The following is a 12683-nucleotide window of genomic DNA, read 5'->3' as shown; positions in this document are numbered from 1 at the left end:
TTAGAACCATAGCTCCACTTTTGGCTTAAAAAATTATTGTTCTTAGAAAGGTGATGTGCAAAGGGTTTACAGTTGTATAAGTCAGGTAAAGAGTACATTTTTTTCTTGGACAGTGTCACCTCTTCCCTTGTTCTCTCATCCCCACCCACAAATTATATAGTCCATTTTCAACATACTGTCTAGTGAATGTCACTGCTGTATTTGTTCACCTTTTGTCCACTTTTGGCTTTTTGCTGGTTAATTGGAGATAAAGAGTCTCATGAACTTTCTTGCCCGGGCAGGTTTTGGACTATGATCCTTAGATCTCAGCCTTCTAAGTAGTTAGAATTGCAGGCATGAGCCACAGATGCCTGGCTTTGTTTTTAAATTTTTAAGCTGAAAGAAAAAATAGTTGACAACATTAAAACCCAGGAGACAGTTTATGTATTTGCTGGCTTGTGGCATGTTCCAAGAGGCTAGAGGCTGGCTGCCTTGTTCAACCCCTCCTGATCCTCCCCAGAGCAGGTGCCCCTGCATACACTGTCATCTCACCCCATTATCTGCCCTTGTTCCAAGGTGCCTTCCTGGAAGGAATGTCCTACAGCATCCCCATTTGCCCAAGCTTGATCACATGGGCAGCTGTATGGAGTAAAGCCATCTTCACTGGGCACAGCACTTCCCTGAATAGAAATGAGGTTCCGTTACTAAGGAAAGAAAGGGATATAAATGCTAGTGAGTCATCAGCACAGATTGGGGGTGCTGAGGTGAGTTTATTCATGTTGGCATTGAAGTTTCTATGAGGACATTTTGGGAACACTCTTCAGCCAACAGTTTCGGGTTTCTTAGAGAAATGATCATGGTCTGAGGCCAGGTAGGTAAAAGAGGCCCTGGGAGGTCTTGTTACACTGGCAGGTGAGGGTACACTCAGGAAATGATGGGTCACATTATCACAGTGATCTCTGCCAACTCTGCTGACTCTGCTACAATGAAGGATGGTTCTAAGTGACTACACCATTGAGAAATGCAGATTCCAGGAGGCAATTCCAGAGGAGAAGGCGGAATATGGAAGGGCCAGTGCTAGAAAGTCAGGGCTATCAGCCTAGGGTCTCTGAGGAGGTGATTGTACTGTAGCAACCCTGGGGCTAGAGGGAACATCCTGCAAGGTGCCTGTAGGTAGCTCCTGTGTAAGTAACTCTGGGTGTGCACACCTGAGTCCCTCATGAGATAGCAAACAAGAGGCACTGAAGCATGGGCCTTGTGCTGGAGGGAAGGTGAGCAAAGTTGTTACATCAGAAGACTTACTTTTTTTTTTTGTCGTGGGGCTTGTACTCTGGACCTGGACACTGTCCTTCAACTCTTCAGCTCAAGGCTAGTGCTCTACCACTGAGCCATAGCGCCATTTCTGGTTTTCTGGAAAGTCTCATGGACTTTCCTGCCTGGGCTGTCTTTGAACCATGATCCTCAAATCTCAGCTTCCTGAGTAGCTAGGATTACAGGTGTCAGCCACCGGCGCCTGGCTGAAGACTTACTTTCTTAGGAAGTAATTTGGAATAAAGGGTCAAGATAGGTTCAACTTAACTCTTAAATGCTTCAGAAAACCTATTACATGTTGTTTTATGTGTGTTCATATTACATATACTAAGCCGACATAGCTGTTAAACACCTGTGTGGCTAAACATCTGTATGGATTTTCCTTTTGTTTTTTAATTAAGTAGTTGTACAAAGAGGTTATAGTGTCATATGACAGGTTATGAGTATAGTGCACATTGTCAATGCCATTCCTTCCATTGTTCTTCCCTATTTCCATCTGGACTTACCTTACAACATGTATGTTAATCCAAGGCAAGCTCTCTACCACTGAGCCACCTTCCCAGCCTGTATGTTATATCCAAATAAAAAATATTTATGCTATCTAATAAGCATATAGGCAAGGTTGCCTAATTAGGGGAGTGCAGTCAAAACTGCACCCTTAGGTGGGCACTGGTGGCTCATATTTGTAATCCTAACTACTCAGGAGGTTGAAATCTGAGGATCGTGGTTCAAAGCCATCTTGTGCAGGAAAGTCCACGAGATTTATCTCCAACTAACCCCTATAAAACTGCAAGTGGCTCTGTGGCTCAAAGTGGTAGAGCACTAGCTTTGAGCAAAAGAGCTCAGGGACAGCACCCAGGCCTCGTATTCAAGCCCAAGACTGACAAAACAAAAACTTTGCTCCCATGAGAATGGCTGCCAAGAGGCTAACAGTGCCTGGCTTGGAGGAGCTGTGGCCCTGGTGCTCTACTGTGAACATGCACAATGAGGCCTGCAGTGAGCACACATGCTGTGCCTGCCCACACTATGCCGCCCACACTGTGCTACTGGTGTTTGCCAAGAAGGAGAAACATATAGATCCTTGTGGCAGCTTCCTACCTAATTGCCAAACCCTGGGAATACCCACATGTCCACACACAGATGTGTTTGCCTGCGTCGTATAATAGCCTGGCTGAGCATCAGGCTCCAGGAAAGGAAGCAAACTCACCAGCCAATGAATCCAATCATTCCATGGGATTATCATTATGGATATGGACAAGCTGGATGACTCATGTCAGGCTGAGATGAAGGGAAGGGAAGCTGGGCTCCTAAGAGTGTGGGGTGGGTTACAGAGGCCCTGAGTTCAAGCCCCAGTATTGATGCATGCATGTGAGTACACACACATGTATGGTATCAGAAGATAATCTTAGTGCTAAGTAAATATCCACTAAACTTATGAAATGACACCTTGGGCCTTTATTAAAACCTTGGGTCCTCAGACTGAAGCTGGCCTGTGCCTTGGTGGCAGTGAGAGGCCCACTGCTGCCTCCATCCTGTTTGGGGAGAGATGCCAGTCACACATTTGAGAACAACAACAGTGTCAGCAGGAATATGGAGAAATCAGAACCCTGGACAGTGCTGGTATGACTGAAATTACTCAGTCCCTGTGGAAAACAATCTGGTGGTTTCTCTAAAAGTTAAATAGAATCACCAGGTGACTCAGCAGTTCCATCCTCACATAAATATTCAAAATAATTGAAAGCAGGAACTCGAACAAGTATTAATATGTAAGTATTCGTAGCAATATCACTCATAATAGCCAAAAGGTAGAGACAGAAATCCTTCAGCAGATGACTAGATACATAGAAAATGGTACATTCATTCAAGGGAACATGATTTAGCCTGGAAAGGAGTGAGGAAGGTCTGGCACGTGCTACAGTATGGATGAACCTCCAGGACTTTATAAATAGTGAATTAAGCTAGATACCAAAAGACATATCTTAGGATTCCATTTGCATGAAATGGAGTGTAAATCTATGGATATACACTCATTAATATAGTTGCCAGGGGCTGAGAGGAGAGGCATTTGGTGGTTGGAAATAAGGATAAAACAGGAAGCAACTGCTAATGGGCACAGAGCTTCCTTCAGGGTGATAAAATGTTTTGGTAACAAAGAGGAGGGTTGCCTACCATTGAAATGTATTAGATACCCTTGAATTGTTTGCTTTTAGATAAATGTTATATCAATTTCATCAGTATTTTTTTTTTTGGTCTGATCGTGGGCCCTGAACTCTGGGCCTGGGCGCTGTCCCTCAGCTCTTCAGCTCAAGACTAGCACTCTACCACTTGAGCCACAGTGCCACTTCTGGCTTTTTTTTTTTTTTTCTGCTTATGTGGTGCTGAGGAATCGAACCCAGGGCCTCATGCATGGAAGGCAAGCACTCTACCATTGAGCCACCTTCCCAGCCCAGTATTATTTTTTTTTTAAACAAAGATGGCTCCCATCTCCTCAGGCTAGATTAGTGATACACCTGGATGACCTCTGTGAACTAGCTGACTGTCTTTGAGACTAGCACTGTAGCCTCTGGTGTGTTCTTAACATGTTTTTAACTGATGTCTAAAAGCCTAGTAACCAAGTGTATGAATACACACTTGTAAACCAACAAAGCAAAGATGAAAAGTTCTCAACTTCAGTGCTGGCCTGGGATATATAGCAAAATCAAGGACTGAGCCAGGTGTGGTGATGTACTCCTGGAATCTTAGCACCTTGAAGGCCAAGGAAGGGGTGGCAGTTTAAAGCTAAATTCTGGGCTGAACTGAAAAAAAAAAGGTATAGAACTCATCTTGATTTTGTTGGATTTGCTAAGTGCATTTCTGGACATAGCATGTAGAGGTAGGCCCTGGTCCCCACTGCTGTTAGACTTGTGAGTGAGACCCTCCCCATTCCTGGTAGATGCAAGAAAATCCTCTCCATTGTGCTCATGAGCTATCAAGTTGGGTTATGTCTGGTTTGTAGTGTACAAAGGCCCACAAGCAGTGGCAGTCTAGTGTCAAGCTGCTGACTGAAGGTGATCCTCCCCTGCTTGCCTCTGAGGGTTTTTTCCTTTGTTAACATCATGTGTTACAGGGCTTGTAAGTTCTAACCATATGTGCTATATAGATCTCAATAGTCATTAAAAAAATTTTAAACCACCAAATTTACAGGATCTCTCTCTCTCTCTCTTTTTTTTTTCCTCTCAGCTAGGAGACTAAGTGTGGCTCTTGGCAGCAAGGTTTATTAATGAGAGAAGGAGTTGACAGAGCTGGGCAGGGCTAGCCTGACAACATTATCTACAGACAGACTCTCCATAACAGGGAGGCGACGGGCTGAGATGTGCCAGAACCACATCCTGGTGGACGGGCCATCTCTTAGTAGTAGCTTCCTAGTGAGTGTGGACAGGATGGGCATCTGTGGTAAGCACTATTCTGCCTCAGGATCAGGAACTTGAAGAAAGACAAAGTGCCTGCAGGATGTAGTTCTCCTAATGTGTCCCTCAACATAGCAGCTCCTGTGAGACCCTGGTGCACACCTTCTCATACAGCCCCCTGCCAACCCGATATCCATCTTTGCCCCTGTTGTTCCAGGTGAGCCTGAGCAAGGTGGGTGAGTACTGGTGGAGTGCCATCCTGGAGGGGGAAGAGCCCATTGACATCGACAAGATCAACAAGGAACGCTCCATGGCCACTGTGGACGAGGAGGAGCAGGCAGTACTGGACAGGCTCACTTTTGACTACCATCAGAAGCTACAGGGCAAGCCACAGAGCCACGAGCTGGTACGATCGCTACAGTCCAATTTGTGCTGTGACAGGGCTACTCACATCAGAGGAGTGGGTTGGGCAGGGAGGCAGTATGTGGGTAGGCCAGCTCTGACTTGGCCTTGGCACATTGCTGCTTTCTGTGTCCTCTCTCGGGTTCCAGCCCAGCGCCCTGCCTTACACACTCATGTCACCAGGGACATACCACTAAGCTAGCCACATTCTAGCCCTAATACCCCAAGAGTATTGACTTATGCCCTGCCCACACTAGCAACTTGGTAAAATAGAGAGTTGATGGCTCTTGCCTCCATTCCTCACATGTATGTGACTTCCCTGGGCCTCATGGTGGAGGGGTGGGCCAGGCAGCTGGCCTGATGCAGAGGGGGTAGCTACAAGCATGTTTGTGAATGGGGATTAGGAGCTGCAGGGGGAGGGTGAGTCTGGCCTGCAGAGTGCCCAGGTCAGTCATCCCATGACAAAAGAAATGACTGGTTAGATAAATATGGTCTTCCTTTCTCTTTTGATAATCCTGAGAGTAGCTACTTGGGTGAGAACAGGATTCTTCTTACTAACCAGTGTCCATCCACTTTGCACCATGGTTTGAGGACACACACTGACTGGACACAGCAAAGGGTTGGTGGGGAAGGATCATTTCTGGGCACAACCAGGGACCAGTCCCCAGAGAGCTGCTCAGACTCAGTGGTATCCGTATCCCTGTTGTCCCTGGCAGGAGCCTCCCTGTATGGCTGTGTGGATTGTCCAGTCCTTGTCCTCCAGAGTGGCATTCACATGTCACAGGGGTATGCTGCCATGCTGGCTGCTATGGTCTGTCTTCTCAGATCTGCCCCCCCCCCCCAAGGTTAAGGAGCCTATGTTTGGTGTGGGTGCTCTTCCCTTCCCTGGTTCTACCATGCCAGGGGCACCTGGTGAGCATGCGCTTTGTAAGGGTGGGTGGACTGACTGGCAGTGAGCCTTGCACAGAACCCTTGGGAAGATGGTCCTTTTTCATAAGAGAGATTTCAAGGTCCTAGAGTGTGTTTATGGTCTCACAGCAGCTCAAGCAACAAGGGTGGATTTGATCCCAGTTCTGGTCATAGGCCTTTCTGTTTTCCAGGCCTTGCCTTATCCTGGTCCTTCCTCTGTGGGAGAGAATGCTCCTCTCAGATTTGCCCCTTTCCCCTGAGGGCAGTAAGTTTAAAGAGTATCTGTGCAGGGTCTGTGTGGTACAGAGAACATAGGGCCTTGTAGGCAGCAAGGGAAATGTGGAATGCTCGTACCATATAGACATAGTCTATTGCTGAGTGGTCCAGCCATGCTGCCTTGACTGGTGGCCACCTTTGCCATAGGAGTGGGACCTGATTTGTTTGCCCACCTCCATGTCTTTGTCCAGTGCTATGTCTCTGAGATGGGCTGAGATATATTCAGGGGTTAAAAAGTAGTTTTGTTGGAGAGCATGAACACATGCTAGTGTCATGGGCAAGTTAGAGGATCCCACTAGATGTCCTTTAGAAGTGCAATCTGTGCCAAGTGCAATCTAGACCAACCAATCAAGGGCTAGTGGTTTTCTATGTCTTTGCCAGAAGCCACCACAGTCTTTTTTTTTTAAATAGAAACACTAAAATTTAATCATTAATGCATTTGTTAAACCACAGTGAGGTCTTCTAGATTCCAGCTACAAGACAATGAGCAAAGCTAGAATATTCTAGATATTTTCATCTCTGGCTCAAGTTCCCTTTGATTGTATCTCTTGAAGAACATACAAGTCAAAACAGAACAAGAAGGCAATAATGTCACTTGTCTAGGGGTTGCCAGTAGTGCTAGGTCTGCACTGGGACATGGGGCTCCTAGCTTCCTGTTTCCTTTTTTCTCTCTTCCCCTTGCTTTGTGTTCTGTACTGATATCCTCTAGGAGCAGTGCTGGTTAGACCTTGTTAGTGAGGTGGGCTTGCTCTGCAGTCTTATCCATGGGCAGTTGCAGGAAGTGGTTGCTTTGTCTTTCCATTCCTGGAGGTCTGAGGGCTCCTCATTCTGGTAGGGCCAATCAGCCTACTACCTACACCTGGGAACAGGGTGGCCTTTTCATCTCTGGAAAACTGAGGCATCTTCTGGGAAGTTCTGTCTTCAAACTTATACACCATCTTTACTGACAGCCTGGAATGGGCTAGCCTCAAGGATTGGGAATTGATGTCGCACACAATACTGTGTATGTACACTGTACACTTGCATATTTACATGCATGCAACTACTTATGCCCTGCCACCCTGGAGGGTGAATCTATTGATACTTTCTGGGATGCCCTGTTGGGTTCTGGGACACTGCAGAGACCAGAGTGGAGCAGAAAGTCTGGCAGCATGCCATTGAGGGCTTGCCCCTGCTTGGTACATGCACACTGCCTGTGACCCAGCACTGGGGAATGCAGGGGCTGAGCCACAACCTAAATTAGGAAGGACCTGGAAGACACTGTAGTCTAGTGGAAAGATCTCTGTTTTGAGACTATTTTTATTTTGCTGTGGGCCAGGCTGCATTCTGACCCTTGAAGGATGTGTGTCTCTAAGCAAGGTGCCCAGGAAGGCCTTCAGCAGCAGGCAAACTAGGAGAAGGCAAACCACCTAGATGTTTCATGTAAAATATTCTTAGCTCCCTCCCTTTTCCCTCCCCCCATTACTGGGACTTGAATTCTTAGGCCAGGGAGCTAGCTGGCCCTGAGATTTTTCACTGAAGGTTGGCACTCTACCCTTTGAGCCATAGCTCCACTTTTGGTGGTTAATTGGAGATAAGATTCTCATGGAATTTTTTGCCTGAGGTGGCTTGGAAACATGATCCTTAGATCCCAGCCTCCTGTGTAGGTAGATTATAGGTGTGAGCTCTGGGCATGTCCAGCTGCTCTTCTTGTTAAATAGACCGGGAAGTATGGGTCCATGCCCTTCAGTGGCCTCACGTAACACCTTTTGACTCTTGGTCCTCCAGGATACCTCCTAGGCAGAGTGGTCCTCTGAGAGTCACCTGGGCAGTGGAGGCTACTTGCTAGGATTACCAGACCCTACTACTTACTAGTGCAGAGGGAAGGGAAGCAGGGCCAGGCTCTCCTGCCAGCCTCCATCTGCTGTGTGCATCCACACAGTCACAGTTACCAGCGTGCTCTGGCATCGATGCCCATTTATGGTGTGAACTCAGAGTTTTCTAAATTTGCCAGCATTTCAAATTGTGCTTCTAATGCCACAGATGCTGTATATTTTGAAGCTTTTTAATTTTAAAGTGATAATATGTCTCTTGTTGTTTTAAAGCCTTTGCAGTCATTATGAGGTCACCTATTATCAGAGTGAACAAATTGAATACTCTTCATTTTCCCCCCTAATTTCTTTGAGCAGGTTTTTCTTATCTAGAAAGGAAGGTTGGAGCACACAGGTGTGGTTGCTCAGTCTGCACGCAGAGGTGTCTGTCTAGGATCCCTTGAGCTGATGGGATTCGCCATGACTTCACACAGGCAGATGCCATCATCAACATGGTCACTGGCCCTGTGGTTGAATTGAGTACACCCAGTAACACCGTCTCCACATTCTTGCCTTAAGAAAGGTCTAAGCCCCGATGATGGCACCCTTGGTTCCCTTGATTGTAAGATGGAGTTTAATAGTCTTACTATTGTATTCTGGGCTTCCTACAATGGGCCCCTACCCAGCCACCAAGTCTCTATAGCTATTCTTTGTCCTTCAGCTGGCTCAGGCTCTGTCAGGGTTGTCTAGTTGTTTATTCTTGTATGTGATGGAGACTAGACCCTCCGGGGTGTGTGAAGGTGGCTTCCGTCAGCCATGCCTATGCCCCTAGCCACTTAGTTTGTGTCCCTTGCTCAGCTCCTACTATAGTGCCTTTTTCTCAAATAGTCATCCTAGTTTTTGACCTGCGTTACTGATACAAAATTAGGGATTCGTTTCTAATATGAACTGTCTGATATGTTTGTTGCTGCTTTACTTAGGTAAAGAGCCCCCTTGAAGAGAGCCCCCTTGTCAGGAAAGTTGTATTTTATATAAGGAAAAGCTGTGGTATTCAGATTCCAGCAGCTTTATCAGGCACTAGGAATTTTCCACAGTGTTCGATTCTGTTAGCCTTGTGATGCAGGAAGAGGTGTCTGTCTGCAGAGGTGTCTGTCTGCAGAGGTGTCTCCTGCAGAGTCCATAGACGCTCTGTGTGGTAACCTCTGGCCACACACCCTGTTAGTCTCTTCAGTTTCTCATAGTTGGAAGAAAGGGGTATTCTTGCAGTGGCAGCAAAGGAGGCAGAAGGAGAGCACACCAGCTTAGGTACAAATGCCTCCCTTGAGTACATCCTTTGGTATATTCCTGATCTTGGAGGCTAGACAGTGGCAGAGTAGCCACAAGCTGGGAGGAGCTGAGTCCATCAGCTCCCCAAGGAAGCAGAGGGGCATTGCTGACTGCCAGATTCTCTCCTGACTGCCAGACATGTGAGGTTTCTCCCTCTGCATCTCCTGGATTGTCAGGTGATGCAGTTCTCAATGACAAGAATGACCTCCTATGAAAAGGGGGTTCTGGCACACCTCTGTACACCTTAGTCATTGTCCCCACAGGGCTGGGGTACCCCCTCTGCATCTTAGACATGTCTTTGCAAAATGTAGGCCTAATAGGCTATCTTTACAAAATGTAGGCTTAATAGGCTGTGTGCGATTTGTACAGACATCCTAGTGGAAAGGGGGCAGAAGATGAACCATAAGGAGAGCTGCTAGCATTTATTGGAGACAGAAGATGGAAGGCTAGAAATTCAGCCTGTGGGAAGCACAGTATTACGGAGGAACTGGCAGTCACTCAGCACTTCCCTTGGCATAAGCTGCCCAGGGTGTATGAGCCTCCCACCAATTGGTCCTGCCAAGGCGAGTCCTCAAGTCCAGAGGAAGCAGAATGGCTCTGTGCCCACAGTCGGTGTTTTCTAAGAGAAAGCATGCAGTGCGTTGTGATTCCCTTTAATTTCTCTATTTTCTATTTGTAGAAAGTCCATGAGATGCTGAAGAAGGGGTGGGACGCTGAAGGCTCTCCCTTCCGAGGCCAGCGATTCGACCCAGCCATGTTCAACATCTCCCCAGGGGCTGTGCAGTTTTAATGACCGGAAGGAAAGGAAACCCTCGCCAGCAGGGGGGCTGAGGCCTTGTCCTCAGCCATCCCCCTCAGCACCCTGCATGCCAGGGACTTGCTTGTCTTCTTCACCCCTAGCCATCATTTCTTTTAAGGGTGAACCTGCCTTCCACACTGACCTTGCACCTCCAGATGGTCCCAGAGAAGGTGCAGGGCCAGCTCTGGCAGCCTCTGTGGGCAGCACTAAAGGAGGGTGTTTAAAATGCAGGAAGGACACATCCCAACATGCTGGGAGCACACGCTTTGTCTCCACAGCAACCAGCCACTGCAGGCAGCATTTCTTTCCTCCTGTGCTCTCTGCTTGCTGTTGTGTTGACACTATTCTGTTTGCTTGCTTGTGTTCTGGTTGGGGGGGTGGGGAATTGCAGGGCTCTCAGGGAAAGCAGAATTTGACATGTTGACCTGGGTGGGGCCCAGTGCCAGCATGAGGGCAAGTGGAGCATGGCAGTGGAGCTGCTGCTGGGCTGCTGTGGGACCCCCTGGCCCTTTGACCTCTTCCTGGGTGTGTTCACATGCAGTAACTGTGCTTGACTTGCCTCAACCTCATAGCAGAAACTGGGGGGCCTGTTTGCATGTTCAAGGTATGGGGAAGAGGCTCTAAGGCCAGGCTCAGACCCAGGTGTGGCCGGGCCATGTGCCGTCTGGCTGCAGTTCCTGTGCTTTGCTCATTGAAGTGGACTGAGCCTGGCCACCACTGCATGGCATTCTTGCTCCCCATGAGACCTCCTCTTTGGGTGTCCAGCATGAAAGCATGGGCTGGTGCAAAGACCCAAGCTCCCTCAGAGACCACAGTATATCTTGCAGCCCATTGGTAGACCATGTTAGCCATGAACCCTGAGCAGCCTTGACATGTGGGTACCCTCAGGAGGAAAGAGTTTCTTCCTAGGCTTGAGGGTACCCTGTCACATTGCAGGCGAGCCCAAGACAGTGAAGACTTGGTGGCTGGCACCAGATTGCTCCTCACAGCTTGCAGCCTATCCACCTGTTCTCTGGGGCCCCAGTACCGACCCACTAACCTCCCACCCGTCCTTCCATCTTTTGAGGCCCTGAGCCAAAGCTGCTTACTGACACCAAACTAAGGTGTGGAGATATGATAAAGGGGCATGGCCTAGGTGCCCCAGCTGCTTACAGGAGTCCTCACTGTGCCTAGTGCCATCGTCACTTGGCATTGCCTGTTACCTGTGTAGCCTTGGTCACACTACAGGGCTCTGTGCCTTGGCACCATGTACAGGCCATGAGAGTCAAAGCCTACAAATGCCAAGGCATCCAGCTCTTGGGAAGCAGCCCTGCAAATGCCTAATGTTTGGGGGAGCAGTCTAGGAGGGTAGAGTGGACATCCTTCCACAGGTGTCCCATCAACTGCATAAACAGCTGGCTCACTGCAGTCACCTGGGCATAAATTTCTGGTTTATGGTGATGGGTGACAGCCCTTGGGAGAAGTATATACTACTGTGGGTCCAGACATGTTACTGATTGTCATAGAAGAGAGCCACAAATCCTCCTCTCCGAGCTGGTGAGGCCTTTAATGTCTTAGCTTCAGGGAGCAGAATTGTGTCACCCACAAGTGGTCCCACAAGTTGTCATCAAGATGCTGGGATTTTCATACTGCCTCACCTAACAAAAGGAGGTCTCATGGTGTGTGTGTGTGTATGTGTGTATGTGTGTGTGTATGTGTGTGTTTTCTCCCAGTAGTCCCCTAGTGGTCTCATGGTGTGTGTGTGTGTGTGTGTGTGTGTTCTCCCGTAGTCCCCTAGTGGTCTCATGGTGTGTGTGTGTGTGTGTCCGTCCGTCCGTCCCTAGTTGGCCTGCCCCAAGCTCCACCCTGCAGGTGGTCTTCCAGAAGGACTGGTAGAGTGTAGGAGCCCTGTGCTTTTTGTTTGGCTTTCAGTCGTTCACTCCTATGACTTCTCTTCCTTGTGCCTGGTATTATTTTCTGTGTTACATTTCTTCCCACTTCTTGCCCTGTTTAACAAACAAGAAACCAGTACCGAGGAAGAGTAGCCAGGAAGGGGACGTGGCAGGAGTAGCCACTGTGCCATATTGCAGTGCGTGGTATGATTGTGGGGGTCCCACACCTGTGTGCTCAGTCCTGGCATGGCTTAATTCCAACAAGCCTGTTAATGATTACCTGCCCTGAGACACTGCCCTGGGACTGCCCAGCCATCAGAGCTGGCACACTGCCTGTTTTCTCTTTTTAGACACAGCAGCTGCAGTTTGGCCACTAAGTCCTGCCAACTGAGGTCTGAGGAGAGCAGGGTGTCTCGTCCCCCTTGTCCAGGGACCCAGGAGAATGGGGTGTCCAGCCTGCAAAGCTGCTTCGGCTCCTCAGTGTTGGTTTGCAATAAATCTGTATTTAAGCAGTTCTGGGTCTTTGTGTGAGATTTGCCCTGTGTATGCCAACCTGTGTGAAGTGGTCATTACCCATGGTTTCTAGCTCAGAGGCCCCAGGCTTCTGTGCCCAGCCAGCACTTATGGGAATTGT

The 12683-nt window shown here is 48.2% G+C and overlaps 1 protein-coding gene across 1 annotated transcript in view; it reads left to right on the top strand.

Annotated features, from left to right (window-relative positions):
- The window catches only part of Nudcd3 (NudC domain containing 3), a 123305-nt gene extending 110742 nt beyond the window's left edge, over positions 1-12563 (top strand). The window contains exons 5-6 of the mRNA XM_042702384.1: positions 4894-5082; positions 10059-12563. Coding sequence (XP_042558318.1) covers positions 4894-5082; positions 10059-10169 — 300 coding nt within the window. The 3' untranslated portion in view covers positions 10170-12563. The remainder of the gene's footprint in view (positions 1-4893; positions 5083-10058) is intronic.
- The last annotated feature ends 120 nt before the right edge of the window (positions 12564-12683 follow it).

Source organism: Dipodomys spectabilis, unplaced genomic scaffold (assembly GCF_019054845.1).
Source record: "Dipodomys spectabilis isolate Male_0828 unplaced genomic scaffold, ASM1905484v1 ptg000322l, whole genome shotgun sequence".
NCBI lineage: Eukaryota > Metazoa > Chordata > Mammalia > Rodentia > Heteromyidae > Dipodomys > Dipodomys spectabilis.
This window is presented reverse-complemented; position numbering and strand designations above follow the sequence as displayed.